We start from the raw sequence: 16583 nt of genomic DNA on the forward strand, positions 1-16583 counted from the left end.
CCCGCTTTGAGTTTTATATGACTAAGTCAACAGAATGGATGGATGATGCTGCCACATGATTTGTGGTCCCACCCGTGTGGCAGACCCTTGCATTGCATTTGAGACAAACTGCAATGTTTTCTTCAACTTTATCACCCCCCCAAAATATCCCACTTCCCCCTTTTGTTGGCAACTATTTCAAATTTGTCTGCCATTTTGTTTCCATAGCGACTGGGCAAAGGGAAGTAATCACTGCCTAACACTTCCAGAGCATGGCCCCATGTTTGTTTATATTTTCTATTTTATGTTGTGATATCGTCTTGATCGTTCGTATTATAAATTTGATGTCTATTGAATGTTTTTTTCACTAACAAAACAATATGCACAAAATACCGATACATGAAAACCATATCGCAATACATATGATTTGTAGTTCTGCATAGCAATACACCGATAGACCGGTAATACCGGCCAGAACTAGAGGGGACAAGAGGGGTCAACTGTATATCAATCTATCACTAACTGGTTACAAATGGCCACAAATGGCATAGGATCTAGAGACTTGAGATCGTGACCTGACTCTGAAACATGTCTCTCTGTTCTCATACCCAGCAATACACACCATACACAGCTATACCCAGCAATACACACCATACACAGCTATACCTAGCAATACACACCATACACAGCTATACCCAGCAATACACACCATACACAGCTATACCCAGCAATACACACCATACACAGCTATACCTAGCTATACACACCATACACAGCTATACCCAGCAATACACACCATACACAGCTATACCTAGCAATACACACCATACACAGCTATACCCAACAATACACACCATACACAGCTATACCTAGCAATACACACCATACACAGCTATACCTAGCAATACACAGCTATACCCAGCAATACACACTATACCCAGCTATACCCAGCAATACACACTATACACAGCTATACCCAGCAATACACACCATACACAGCTATACCTAGCAATACACACCATACACAGCTATACCTAGCAATACACACTATACACAGCTATACCCACTATACACAGCTACTTTACCTCCTGAGTTGTGCTTGTGATAGTGGACAACGTCAGGTATGCTGGGGTAGGCATGTTTGTCCGAGATGTAGAACTTGCCCTCAGAATCCTTCCGTATATGATAATGTCTGACTAGAACACTCCTGAAACACGACATGAACATTTTAAATAGGGGAAGAGAGACAGCGCCTACCCTTCAAAAGTGAAGCGGAATAGTACTTACCCTTTATATGTAGAGAGGTAGTGCTTATCCTTCATAAGCAAAGCGGAATAGTGCTTACCCTTCACAGAGGTAGTGCTTACCCTTCTTAAGTAAAGGTAGATAGTGCTTACCCTTCATACGTAAAGAGAGATAGTGCTTACCCTTCATACGTAAAGAGAGATAGTGCTTACCCTTCATACGTAAAGAGTGATAGTGCTTACCCTTCATACATAAATAGTGATAGTGCTTACCCTTCATATGTAAAGAGAGATAGTGCTTACCCTTCATACGTAAAGAGTGATAGTGCTTACCCTTCATACGTAAAGAGTGATAGTGCTTACCCTTCATATGTAAAGAGAGATAGTGCTTACCCTTCATATGTAAAGAGTGATAGTGCTTACCCTTTATACGTAAAGAGAGATAGTGCTTACCCTTCATACGTAAAGAGAGATAGTGCTTACCCTTCATATGTAAAGAGTGATAGTGCTTACCCTTCATATGTAAAGAGTGATAGTGCTTACCCTTCATATGTAAAGAGTGATAGTGCTTACCCTTCATCCATAAAGAATGATAGTGCTTACCCTTCATACGTAAAGAGTGATAGTGCTTACCCTTCATATGTAAAGAGTGATATTGCTTACCCTTCATACATAAAGAGCGATATTGCTTACCCTTCATAAGTAAAGAGTGATAGTGCTTACCCTTCATAAGTAAACAGTTACAGTGCTTACCCTTCATAAGTAAAGAGTGTTAGTGCTTACCCTTCATAAGTAAACAGTTACAGTGCTTACCCTTCATAAGTAAACAGTTACAGTGCTTACCCTTCATAAATAAAGAGTGTTAGTGCTTACCCTTCATAAGTAAAGAGTGATAGTGCTTACCCTTCATAAGTAAACAGTTACAGTGCTTACCCTTCATAAGTAAAGAGTGATAGTGCTTACCCTTCATACGTAAAGAGTGATAGTGCTTACCCTTCATATGTAAAGAGTGATAGTGCTTACCCTTCATACATAAAGAGTGATAGTGCTTACCCTTCATAAGTAAAGAGTGATAGTGCTTACCCTTCATACATAAAGAGTGATAGTGCTTACCCTTCATATGTAAAGAGTGATAGTGCTTACCCTTCATACATAAAGAGTGATAGTGCTTACCCTTCATAAGTAAAGAGTGATAGTGCTTACCCTTCATACATAAAGAGTGATAGTGCTTACCCTTCATATGTAAAGAGTGATAGTGCTTACCCTTCATACATAAAGAGTGATAGTGCTTACCCTTCATAAGTAAAGAGTGTTAGTGCTTACCCTTCATAAGTAAACAGTTACAGTGCTTACCCTTCATAAGTAAAGAGTGATAGTGCTTACCCTTCATAAGTAAAGAGTTACAGTGGTTACCCTTCATAAGTAAAGAGTGTTAGTGCTTACCCTTCATAAGTAAACAGTTACAGTGCTTACCCTTCATAAGTAAACAGTTACAGTGCTTACCCTTCATAAGTAAAGAGTTACAGTGGTTACCCTTCATAAGTAAAGAGTGTTAGTGCTTACCCTTCATAAGTAAAGAGTGTTAGTGCTTACCCTTCATAAGTAAACAGTTACAGTGCTTACCCTTCATAAGTAAAGAGTGATAGTGCTTACCCTTCATAAGTAAACAGTTACAGTGCTTACCCTTCATAAGTAAACAGTTACAGTGCTTACCCTTCATAAGTAAAGAGTGATAGTGCTTACCCTTCATAAGTAAAGAGTTACAGTGGTTACCCTTCATAAGTAAAGAGTGTTAGTGCTTACCCTTCATAAGTAAACAGTTACAGTGCTTACCCTTCATAAGTAAAGAGTGATAGTGCTTACCCTTCATAAGTAAACAGTTACAGTGGTTACCCTTCATAAGTAAAGAGTGATAGTGCTTACCCTTCATAAGTAAACAGTTACAGTGCTTACCCTTCATAAGTAAAGAGTGTTAGTGCTTACCCTTCATAAGTAAAGAGTGTTAGTGCTTACCCTTCATAAGTAAAGAGTTACAGTGCTTACCCTTCATAAGTAAAGAGTGCTAGTGCTTATCCTTCATAAACAGTTACAGTGCTTACCCTTCATAAGTAAACAGTTACAGTGGTTACCCTTCATAAGTAAAGAGTGTTAGTGCTTACCCTTCATAAGTAAACAGTTACAGTGCTTACCCTTCATAAGTAAAGAGTGTTAGTGCTTACCCTTCATAAGTAAACAGTTACAGTGCTTACCCTTCATAAGTAAAGAGTGTTAGTGCTTACCCTTCATAAGTAAACAGTTACAGTGCTTACCCTTCATAAGTAAAGAGTGCTAGTGCTTATCCTTCATAAACAGTTACAGTGCTTACCCTTCATTTGTAAATAGTGACAGGGTGTACATCCCCGGTGTGCTGCTGGAGTCTCGCACCAGGAAGCAGCCCTCGCGGTTGTCCTCCTGCAAGATGGCCTCACTGCGCTGTCGGGTGATGTCCTTGTAGTACCAGCTGCAACAGTGGACCAAGCAACAGTGAGCAGGGAATAGGAACGCTGTAACACGACTAACGACAGTGACTCGAACACAATACAGCGCTGTTGTACAGACGTCAATAGAAACATGACATTTGTACTTGTGAGAGGTTTTGCAAGAGACAAATGGCATTAGGACATTTATATGACATCATCAGCTACTGATTACCAAATTTTTAAAATATCTTTAGGAAATGTTAATGACAATCCATCAATGTCCTTGAAAAAGAACCAGTATCATCAGGGCAATGCAACCTCCCCTGGCTGGGGGTTGTGGGGTGGGGGTTAATGGGGATGGAGTTATCTCCCTCAAGGTGGGGAGTGGGTCTGGTCGTGTGTACAGAAAGCTGAGATGGTCACCCCTCATAGAAGGGGCTCTGTGGTAACTATGGTCATCTTCCTTTGGAAAGCTGTAGCCATATGTCTTGTATGAGACTGAATTTGTCCACATTTTATCAAAAAAAATTTATCCACATAGCCAGACCGCCTACTACGGGCAAATACAAGGAAATTTGAAGCAGAAGTTTTATTTTAATGGGGAAAAGCTTAGTTTCTTTTCGGCCTGAAAGTCCAAAAGTGGAATTGGCAAATCAATACTTACTCATATATTTCTAAGTCAAACTTCCTTTTGACATAATTAGCTGGAATGTATCCTTGATTCCTGCAAACAAAATGGAAAGGTACAGAGTAGATCCTAGCAGACTTGACATCTTGGATAAGAGAGAAAATGTGCAAGTATCGAACAAACATTGCGCAATGAAGACAGAAAAGAAGTCAGAAGTTGGTTTTACATTTGCTAAGTCAAATTAACATTTAGACCACATGATCACACAATGGCCAAATCATCTATCCACGCAATTGGAATATGACAACATGCATCAACCAAGTCAGCGAGCACCCGATCCTGTTAGTCGCCTATTCCGACAAGCATAGTCGCCTTTTACAACAAGAATGGGTTCCTGAAGACCTATTCTAATACATACAGAAGAGTGTCTGATAGCGAAACAGGCAAAGAATATCATTATTTTAACCACAGTTTCAGATTCCTGTGTTCAGAGGTACCTCCCTTAACCCCTAACAGCATCTGCTGAACCTGACACATTGCTGACAGATGTAGGCTGTGTCATCATGTTGAATACTGCAGTGAAATCTAAATACTATCACTGTAGTACTGCAAGTATAGTTTAATCATTACCGAATTAGCATCGCAATAGTAGATACAATGTATGCATAAGAACACATGTAATGTACTATCATAGCGACGTAATGAACTATCTGTACCAAAACGTCGCCATAATTGAACTTAAGGGAGTTGTTATCCATATATTGTGTCTACTTTGCCATCTGTCAACTTCTAAGAAATGCCCATCAAACATTCATCACAATAGTGTTTAACTATAAGGCTAAAAAAATAATAGTCTTTGTTCTCAGGCTCTGCCCTCATCATTAAGTCCGCTGCACGTTTCATTTTTATTTTCATTTAAAATCATTTTGTAAAAAAATCTTTAAATATTCCGCGTCTCGAACACATGACAGTGAAATGATTCAATACTTCAGAAGAAAGAGTGAGTGAGTGGGTTTGGTTTTACTCCGCTTTTAACAATAATACAGCAATATCGCGAGGGACACCATGTCGGGAATTGAACCCATGTCTTCTGCGTGACCAGCCAACGCTTTAACCACTAGGCTACACGACTGCCCCTACTTAAGAACATGATTTCGATGAAATTACTGTAAACAAAATTTGGTTACATACTAGTTACAACATCCCCAAACAAAACCACTGCCTGCCCGCACTACATTTTCAAAAGCCATTGCCTCAGAACCAATTCTTTTATTTCTTTAAGCCTAATAATACTACGGCAGTAAACACTGTGGTCATCCCGGAACATTGTTCCTCAGCATCAAATGACGAGGACTTACAGGGACTCAGCCCTCGGACTGATGGAACTGAACCCTGACATCTCCCTAAGGACTAACTGTTCAAAGATCAAATCTTGATTCATGAACATAAGTTCCTATAGGAAACTATATGTTATTTCTTACCCCTTCTTGTCTTTAGCTTGCCACCAATGCTCTCGACTATCATCTAGTATTTCATACTCCTCTCCCTGAAAATAGATAGGTGGGAATTAGTCTGGTAGTCTTTTCATTTTTGTCTGCAAAACAAAAGCTACCATAGTTTAATCTTACAAGTGTTCCACACCTCAAAAGTGTTCCCACAATGTGGTCTCAGCACTCCTGCTGTTGTTGTTTGTGTGTTTGTTTGTTGTTTAACACCGCACTCAGCAATATTCCAGCTATATGACGGTGGTCTGTAAAATAATCAAGTCTGGACCAGACAATCCAGTGATTGACATCATGAGCATCGATCCACACAAATTGGGATCGATGACATGTATCAACCAAGTCAGCGAGCCTGATCACTCGATCCCGTTAGTCGCCTTTTATGACAAGCATAGTCGCCTTTTACGGCAAGTATGGGTTGCTGAAGACCTATTCTACCCCGGAATCTTCACAGGTCCCTGCTGTTGTAAGCATATGTTAAAGGATGGGAGTGACGATCATCTTGGCACTCCTGCTGTTGTAAGCATATGTTAAAGGATGGGAGTGACGATCATCTTGGCACTCCTGCTGTTGTAATCATATGTTAAAGGATGGGAGTGAAGATCATCTTGGCACTCCTGCTGTTGTAAGCATATGTTAAAGGATGGGAGTGAAGATCATCTTGGCACTCCTGCTGTTGTAAGCATATGTTAAAGGATGGGAGTGAAGATCATCTTGGCACTCCTGCTGTTGTAATCATATGTTAAAGGATGGGAGTGAAGATCATCTTGGCACTCCTGCTGTTGTAAGCATATGTTAAAGGATGGGAGTGAAGATCATCTTGGCACTCCTGCTGTTGTAAGCATATGTTAAAGGATGGGAACGACGATCATCTTAGCACTCCTGCTGTTGTAAGCATATGTTAAAGGATGGGAGTGAAGATCATCTTGGAACTCCTGCTGTTGTAAGCATATGTTAAAGGATGGGAGTGAAGATCATCTTAGCACTCCTGCTGTTGTAAGCATATGTTAAAGGATGGGAGTGAAGATCATCTTGGCACTCCTGCTGTTGTAAGCATATGTTAAAGGATGGGAACGACGATCATCTTGGCACTCCTGCTGTTGTAAGCATATGTTAAAGGATGGGAGTGATGATCATCTTGGCACTCCTGTTGTTGTAAGTATATGTTAAAGGACGGGAGTGGCGATCATCAGTCGCCATGTTCATTATGAACCAGATGTCAATTTCATAATATGATTTTGATTTAACTCGTTACTCCAGCCAAAACATAACTCCACAATTCCAGCCTGGTTCTCTTGCCTTGAGGAGATGCATCCCACTCAGACCAGCATGGCTTTATGCAGTAAAACACCTTACAAATTATCAGTTGCAGCACCTTATTACACACAATGGAGGACAAAATACTACTTACACAAGCTAGTTCTAAGTCTCCCTCCTCTGCAGGCTGGTAGTCATATATTGCAACATAAACCTTGGCTTCTTTCTTCGAGGCACCATTCACAGAAACTTGTTGTTGTGGTCTTTGTTGTTGAACTGGCATCACATTTTCTGCAGAAGATGTTGGCATAAATAGATCATTAAATGACTTCCGACTAGATACTGGTTTATTACAAGAGCATTTCAAAAGTCTGACTGCACTATTGCTGAAAGTGGCCCCAAACCTGACTCAGTGACACTCCATGCAGGACAGTGGGGTGTGCACAGAGAGTGGAAATGGCTAACTAGACACTACCTGACTCAGTGACACTCCATGCAGGACAGTGGGGTGCACACAGAGAGGGGAAATGGCTAACTAGACACTACCTGACTCAGTGACACTCCATGCAGGACAGTGTGGTGTGCACAGAGAATGGAAATGGCTAACTAGACACTACCCGACTCAGTGACACTACATGCAGGACAGTGGGGTGTGCACAGAGAGTGGAAATGGCTAACTAGACACTACCTGACTCAGTGACACTCCATGCAGGACAGTGGGGTGTGCACAGAGAATGGAAATGGCTAACTAGACACTACCCGACTCAGTGACACTCCATGCAGGACAGTGTGGTGTGCACAGAGAATGGAAATGGCTAACTAAACACTACCCGACTCAGTGACACTCCATGCAGGACAGTGGGGTGCACACAGAGAGTGGAAATGGCTAACTAGACACTACCTGACTCAGTGACACTCCATGCAGGACAGTGTGGTGTGCACAGAGAATGGAAATGGCTAACTAGACACTACCCGACTTACAACTCCAGGTTACAATCCCGGAGACACTACATTGACATCTTTCCCTCATGACCAGTTAGACAATATAGCCCAAACTATCCTGAACTCTACACTATCCTAAAAACTCAAAATATTCAGAGCTCCACACCTACACTGAATGCTAAATCTGTTGTTTGTGTGTTGCCACCTGACTCACCTTGTTGTTTGTGTTGCCACCTGACTCACCTTGTTGTTTGTGTGACCACTTACTCACATTGTTGTTCGTGTGACCACTGACTCACCTTGTTGTTTGTGTTGCCACCTGACTCACCTTGTTGTTCGTGTGACCATTGACTCACCTTGTTGTTCATGTGACCACTGACTCATCTTGTTCTTCGTGGGACCACTGACTCACCTTGTTGTTCGTGTGACCACTGACTCACCTTGTTGTTCGTGTGACAACTGACTCACCTTGTTGTCCGTGTGACCACTGACTCACCTTGTTGTTCGTGTGTTGCCACCTCACAGCCTGGTGCATTGCGGTATAGCTGATCGCAGCAGTTGTATTTGCGGAGCGTCTTTGTCCACACTCCCTTGTGATATTTAGGTACAAAGTTGGCCCCTTGTTTCTGAGCTTCTGTAAAAATATGAATATCAGTGAAAATGAATATAATGCAAGCTACACATAAAACATGTGCGCCTCACCTGACTTTAGTGTAGTGATGTGTCAGATATGTACCTGTACGAAATTCTTTCATTATAAAATGACAGTTTTGTCACAAAGTCAACGAAGCCCGACAGGCATGAATATGTGCTCTGATGACCTGTGAAGATCCAGGGTGGAATAGGTCTTCAGCAACCCATGGTAGCCATAAAAGGCGACTATGCTTGTCGTAAGAGGCGACTAAAGGGATCTGGTGGTCAGGCTCACTGACTTGGTTGATGCATGTAATTGTATTCTTTTGTCCTGCGCTATCACACTAAATGTCAGAAACTCAACATGGAGTCAACAAGTCAAAAAGTGAGGAGGGCTCACTAACACCTAGGGAAGGGTACTGGAGGTTTAAAGTGTATCACGATATTTTACAATGCACAAGGCTGTATTACGATATGTATCACGACATATTGTTTTATGCTAAATATTGAATTCATAAGCACTGAGCATTAAAAAATAATATTGTGATATGTATCATATTACACCCTTACTAACACCTCCGATCTAGACTCCATCACTAGATGAAGAGTGAGTGAGTGAGTGAGTTTGGTTTAACGCCGCTTTTAACAGTATTCCAGTCATATCACGGCGTGTCAGCTTAATGTGGGAGGAAAGCCCGAAGTGATGCAGGTCTCAGACGTTTACCACTTCGATGAAACCCACTAGCACTGGTATGGTGCTGACACACCTAGAAACATAATCGGGGCGAACCGGGATTCGAACCCACAATCATAGGTTTCTGGCGTGCCCAAGGGACTCAACTCTGCGCAGCGAATCACGGCGCCTTAGACGACTGGGCCACCCGTGCCCCCCCCACTAGATGAAGAACAATTTTAACATCTAGGATATATTGCTACCAGTTTCTCTTAAAAAGCAAAATAATATAAAATAGCAATGGCACTATTCAAAGATGTACAGGGGCATCATCGTAAGTCGGGGGCATGAACATATTTCTAAGTTCAAAACATGAAAAAAATTCTTTTCAGAAAACCACATATAGTAAACTACGTTTATAACAAACATGTTTATAACAAACTGATGGATATAATGAACTCCTTTTTGGTCCCGTCCATTTGCTGCATATATGCTTATAACGAACTACGGTTATAACAAACTAAAATTAGTGGTCCCTTTGAGTTGGTTATATCTGTAGTTTACTGTATCACAATCAAACTTTGCACTGCACCCCTCTCCTATAAGTATTGAAACTGTTCCCTAAATTTGAAAAGAATCCATGTAGTGGTTCTCAAGTTATAGGTTGCACAAATGTTGAGTAAAAAAACATTCTAAGTTCAAAACATGTAAAAATTCATGTCTTCTCAGAAAATCCACATATGAAATGAAAATCAAACTTTGCACTGCACCTCTCCTATAAGTATAGAAAGTGTTCCCTAAATTTGAAAAGAATCCATGTAGTAGTTTTCAAGTAATAGGTCGCACAAATGTTGAAGTATATAAATTCTAAGTCAAAAATTGAAAATAGCTGTATTTATATTTTCCAAAATTCCAAATATTGAAATCAAACATCGGACTGCACCTCTCCTTTTGGTATAGGAAATGTTCACCACGTTTGTGAAGAATCTATTCAGTAGTTTTAAGGTTATAGGTCGCACAAGAAATGTCCTGTGATGTAAGGACGGATAGAATTCCTTGATGTAAGTATATACCCCCGACATACCCCGGGTGTAGTAATCTGGTTTGCTTGTCTCATCCTGTTTCTTCACTTGATGCTTAACAACAAATTCAACAGGAAGTAATAGTTGGACTCACGCTGTCTAATGGCTGTCACCCAGGTGTCCCTCTGGTCAGTATTCAGAGCAACAATGTACAGCGTGAAGAAGTCGCTGTTTTCATGATACATCACCTGGAGACAATACAACATCCAGTCATGCATGGTCATATCTGGTCTTATCTGGTCATATCTGGTCTTATCTGGTCTTATCCTTTCCTGAACCCCTCACTGCACCTGATCCCTCCCTCATGCATGGTCATATCTGGTCTTATCCTTTCCTGAACCCCTCACTGCACCTGATCCCTCCCTCATGCATGGTCATATCTGGTCTTATCCTTTCCTGAACCCCTCACTCGCACCTGCTCCCTCCCTCGCACTCGCACCTGATTCCTCCCTCTCACTGCACCTGATCCCTCCCTCTCACTCGCACCTGATCCCTCCCTCTCACTTGCACCTGATCCCTCCCTCTCACTCGCACCTGATCCCTCCCTCTCACTAGCACCTGCTCCCTCCCTCTCACTCGCACCTGATTCCTCCCTCTCACTCGCACCTGATCCCTCCCGCTCACTAAAACCTGATCCCTCCCTCTCACTCGCTCCCTCCCTCTCACTAGCACCTGATCCCTCCCTCTCACTAGCACCTGATCCCTCCCTCTCACTAGCACCTGATTCCTCCCTCTCACAGGACCCCCTCTCTCACAGGACCCCCTCTCTCACCTGAACCCCCTCTCTCACCTGGACCCCCTCTCTCACCTGAACCCCCTCTCTCACCTGGACCCCCTCTCTCACCTGGACCCCCTCTCTCACCTGGACCCCCTCTCTCACCTGGACCCCCTCTCTCACCTGAACCCCCTCTCTCACCTGGACCCCCTCTCTCACCTGGACCCTCTCTCACCTGGACCCTCTCTCTCACCTGGACCCCCTCTCTCACCTGGACCCCCTCTCTCACCTGGACCCCCTCTCTCACCTGGACCCCCTCTCTCACCTGATCCCTCCCTCTCACAGGACCCCCTCTCTCACCTGGACCCCGTCTCTCACCTGAACCCCCTCTCTCACCCCCCTCTCTCACCTGAACCCCCTCTCTCACCCCCTCTCTCACCTGGACCCTCTCTCTCACCTGGACCCCCTCTCACCTGGACCCCCTCTCTCACCTGGACCCCCTCTCTCACCCCCCTCACCTGGACCCCCTCTCTCACCCCCCTCTCTTACCTGGACCCCCTCTCTCACCTGAACCCCCTCTCTCACCTGAACCCCCTCTCTCACCTGGACCCCCTCTCTCACCTGGACCCCCTCTCTCACCCCCATCTCTCACCTGGACCCCCTCTCTCACCTGAACCCCCTCTCTCACCTGAACCCCCTCTCTCACCTGGACCCTCTCTCACCTGAACCCCCTCTCTCACCTGAACCCCCTCTCTCACCTGGACCCCCTCTCTCACCTGAACCCCCTCTCTCACCTGAACCCCCTCTCTCACCCCCCTCACCTGGAAGACATTGTCCCTGTTGTCCAGCATCCGGTTCTCCACGTTCTCGACCGCCCGTACATTGGGAAGAGCAATACATCCCTTTTCCTTTCCTCTTTTCTGAAATATTGAAGAATGTGCTTACTCACCTAACAGGGAAACATTCATTTATATAAAAAACAACCAAAAACAAAATCTGTGTGCAGCACCTATAGTGCTCAGTCTCTTCCTTGTACAGCAACATGGATGCTGAATAAATGGACCGGTATCTTCCTTTAATGATGTATGCAGTGCAAACATTTCAGTCAGAAATACATGGCTACACAGAATCATACAGTTTGCACGTCGGCTTTTCGAACCTCAGTGAACTGAAAAAATCCAGTCAATCCTTAAATACATGATTATATGTAAGGTGAAATGGACTTCACACATGCGGAAAATTGAACCCAGGTCTTCGGCATGACGAGCGAACGCTTTAACCACTAGGCTACCCCAACACCACTATCACAGCTACCGGTGTTACGTGCTCACAGTAATGTCTTTGTGTTGGGGGGAAAAAACAAAAAGCGGCGTAAAACCATACTCACTCACTCCTACACCAACACCTTTGATATTTCTGGTATTTTGGGTTTCTGCTGAGTGCCCTGTAAAAATATCTGCTTACCTCGAGCTTGCCGTCGAAGTATCGCAGGTAATATTCATCAAGAACAAAATGTCTGCCCTTGTAGTTCTCGGACGTGAATGTGTTTTTGTTCTGGGACCTCTTCATAAGATAGTCAATCTTGAGTATGTTACATGATGATTCCCGGGATGCCATTTTGAGGAAATCGTTGTACTTCAGATGTCAAAGAAATGTCACCAAGCTGGAGTTGATATGAAGAACTACATCTGCAACGTTTTGTGAGTCACACTGCTGCAAACAGAAGAAATGCACCCATTAGTGTGATAAGGCATCCAGGGTTTTCTGCACAGAACTTTAGAACAGACACAAATGAATTGAACTGTGAGTGTTAAGGGAAACAAACTTATGTCCATAAATCTAGGGGGGCACAGGTGGCCCAGTCGTCTAAGGTGCCGCGATTCGCTGTGTAGACATGCGTCCCTTAGGCACGCCAGAAAACTATGATTGAACTCAGGTCGAAGCCAGTTTGTAGCATGTTTGGTAAGGGGTGGTGAGATCTGGGTTCATCACAGGGATCCAGATTTATAAACCTGCTGCTACGTTTGCGTATATTATCATGGGTATCTTGCTATCTCATAGTATCCTTCTGTGAGGTTTTACATTTGAATTCTAAGACCTGCTCAACTACCGGGATAGGACAGGTGATGGAAGAGTGTTCAGTCTAACATGGCAGGACTTCAGTTGTCTGCATGCTGCACTCTCTCTCTCTCCCTCTCTCTATCTATCTAATCACTGCATTGTCTGGTCCAGACTCGATCATTTACAGACCCCCTTCATATAGCTGGAATATTGCTGAGTGCGGCGTTAAACAACAATCCAACCAGTCAACTAATCTCTCTCTCTCTCTCTCTCTCTCTCTCTCTCTCTCTCTCTCTCTCTCTCTCTCTCTCTCTCTCTCTCTCTCTCTCTCTCTCTCTCTCTCTCTCTCTCTCTCTCATCACTGGACTGTCTGGTCCAGACTCGATTATTTACAGACCCGTAATATAGCTGGAATGGGTTGTCTTGTTCAGACTCGATTATTTACAGACCCGTCATATAGCTGGAATATTGCTGAGTGCGGCGTTAAACAACAAACCAAGCAGTCAACTAATCTCTCTCTCTGAAGGCATATAATAGCCAGTGCAAGGGTTCCTGACTCTAATTACTGCAACTCTAATTACATGTATATATGACCCGTGCTTGCATTATTAAAGTGGCATATTTTGTCTTGATATACAGCAGACAATGACATAACAAAGCACCCTCTAGAACAATGTGAGGCCTTGGTTTGTTTACACAAGTTGATCAAGCCGTACGATGTCAGTCACCATCTGTCTCATGGTGTCTTTGTTTTTGGCAACCTTTTCCAATAATTTAACATTTATAAGCGAAACATAGCTCATTTATTCATTGAAGTGTCCAGTACAGGTCAACAGATCATGCTTGATCAATAGATAAATGCTTACTAATGTTCAAAATATCATGACATCTTGTGGAGGCTCTACAGCTTTGCCAGTTGACCTGACCTACCTCATTTGACTATACCATATATGGAATTTCCTGTTATTGATTTCTTGGAAAATGGACCTCAAGTGTGAGAATGTGTAGGATTGTTTGAGGACAAGCAAACTATGTTACTGTTTTTAAATTTGGAAGGGAGAGTTACACATGTTACAGGTTTGAGGAAATGGATCAGGACTCCAAGGTGTACAGTGTCCTACTTTGTTTATCATAAATGAGGAAGTTTTGTAAACGTGGTAAAGTCAGTTACAATTCTAAAGAACACATAAATAAACAACAATGTTTTCTGCTTAAACAAAAACTGATAACACAGATATGACAAAGATATCAAGTGAATGAACACGGTGAACGTTGTTTTACAGTCTCGTTATTGTATACTCTTATGCATTGAATCAAACATAAAGAAAATCCTTATCAACACTACACATTCAGAGATTTTTCAAGAAATTTAAGATTGGTATGCTAAGTCATGACTTGTAGGCAGTAGAAGGTTACAGAGTGGGAGCCCTTCAGCGCATGGTTTCAATTTGAAACAAGAGTGCTCTGAGAGCACAACATCCCCGTATGAATTTTTTTAACGAGTTTATATTTTCATTTCGCCACATCAAATTTATAACGACTGCGATATGTGTATCAATAACACATGTAGAGCGGCATGTGTTTATAGCGTCAGGGATATTCCCTGAAAAATGTAGGAGTTGACATCACAAAACCAGTACCCTCTCTCACAGTTGTGCAAATCGAGCTTCATAAACCAAGGGCAGTAACTCTCTCAACATGAAAAGAAATGAAACGTGACTGTGATATGGATATATTAAACATGTGCACATTTTAACTGTAGGAGGAGTTAATTTCACAACCTTAGTACCCTCTCTCACAATTAGGCAAATGAAGCTCCATAAAACAGGGGCAGTAACTCTGTCAAAATTAGTCACAATGAAACGGGACTGAGATATGCGTATCATCAACATGTCGACATCTTGTGTGTAGAGTGTCAGGGATATTCTCTGGAAACTCGAGGAGGAGTAGATTTCATGAAGCTCCGTAAAACAGGGGCAGTAACTCTGTCAAAATTCGTCAAAATGAAACGGGACTGCGATATGCATATCATCAACATGTCGAAATCTTGTGTGTAGAGTGTCAGGGATATTCTCTAAAAGCTGGAGGGAAGTTGATTTCACAAGCATAGTACCTCTCTCACAATTAGGCAAATGAAGCTCCGTAAAACAGGGGCAGTAACTCTGTCAAAATTAGTCGAAATAAAACCGGACTGCGATATGCATATCATCAGCATGTCAACATCTTGTGTGTAGAGTTTCAGGGATATTCTCTGGAAACTGTAGGAGTTGATTTCCCAAGCTTAGTACCCTCTGTGGGACGGACGGACTGCGCCACGACATAATCCCCCTTCGGCCATTCTGGCCCGGCGGGGGATAAAAAGGTAACAGGTTACAAGATTTTTAGATGTATATTTTCTGCCTACATGTAATCTTGGAACAGATGCATCGTCATTATAGCGTCTGACAATGTTCATAAACAAATCAGTATCTTCAAAAGCCTAATTACTAAAAAATTGTTTGTTTGTTTGTTGTTTAACGCCCCACTCAGCAATATTCCAGCTATATGACGGCAGTCCAGTCTGGACAAGACAATCCAGTGACTAACATCATCAGCATCAATCCACACAATTGGCATAGATGACATACATCAACCAAGTCAGTGAATCTGACCACCCGATCCTGTTAGTTACCTCTTACAGGTGAGGTGACATTGGGTTTAACGTCGCGTCTAAGATTATTGCACTTATATAGCGACGTGCATGCACGTGTGTGTGTGTGTGGCTGCTTGTACTAGTCCGTACTGATGCCGATTTATAGTGCTAGCTCACTGAGATACCATGCCGCAGTTTAACATGAGTTTAGCAGTTCAAACATCAACAAAATTTTACGAAAGTTTTGTAATAGTTTCAAGACTATTATTAATTGTATTTCCTGTTGTGGTAGGCATTTTTTATATGCTGTTATCAATACTGTCATGTGTGATGTTATGGTATGTGAACCAGGAAACAGAAATCACATCGACACATTACCATTGCTCCCTCGCATTACCTGTGACCTTGAAACAATGCCCAGCTTCATCAATCCAATGATGTTTTAGAGCAGAGATTGAATCAAGTTTTCTGAATCCATGATCATAGCACAAATAAATCTCTCTGACTTTTTCTGACATTATTCTGCATGTCCTAGTTGTGTTTTAGTGACAGGTATCTAGAACATAAGTAAGTCTCCAGCTTAGCCAAAACACAATTACTTTCAATTAACTTGCGTTCAGAAATGCATGCATTAAATCAAACACTCAATTGTATAAAAACAGCTTGCCTAAATACCCACTGAAGTTTTTTCAGCATGCGTACAATGGAGGTCATTTCCTAAACACAATTACCGTATTCGACGTAATAAGCGCCAAGGGCCCTCTCAAAATTAGAAA

General features: G+C 42.4%; 1 protein-coding gene across 2 annotated transcripts in view; it reads right to left on the bottom strand.

Moving 5' to 3' along the window:
• LOC125374008 (tyrosine-protein kinase Tec-like) overlaps positions 1-16583 on the bottom strand; it is a 51550-nt gene that overhangs the window by 18652 nt on the left and 16315 nt on the right. For both annotated transcript variants that reach the window (XM_048384684.1, XM_048384685.1), the window contains exons 2-10: positions 12579-12827; positions 11936-12034; positions 10494-10587; positions 8508-8645; positions 7224-7360; positions 5792-5856; positions 4347-4406; positions 3589-3723; positions 1065-1186 (exon numbers count right to left, since the gene is read on the bottom strand). In XM_048384684.1, coding sequence (XP_048240641.1) covers positions 1065-1186; positions 3589-3723; positions 4347-4406; positions 5792-5856; positions 7224-7360; positions 8508-8645; positions 10494-10587; positions 11936-12034; positions 12579-12731 — 1003 coding nt within the window. In that variant the 5' untranslated portion in view covers positions 12732-12827. The remainder of the gene's footprint in view (positions 1-1064; positions 1187-3588; positions 3724-4346; positions 4407-5791; positions 5857-7223; positions 7361-8507; positions 8646-10493; positions 10588-11935; positions 12035-12578; positions 12828-16583) is intronic.

Source organism: Haliotis rufescens, unplaced genomic scaffold (genome assembly GCF_023055435.1).
Source record: "Haliotis rufescens isolate VD_foot unplaced genomic scaffold, xgHalRufe1.0.p SCAF_50, whole genome shotgun sequence".
Classification (NCBI taxonomy): Eukaryota; Metazoa; Mollusca; class Gastropoda; order Lepetellida; family Haliotidae; genus Haliotis; species Haliotis rufescens.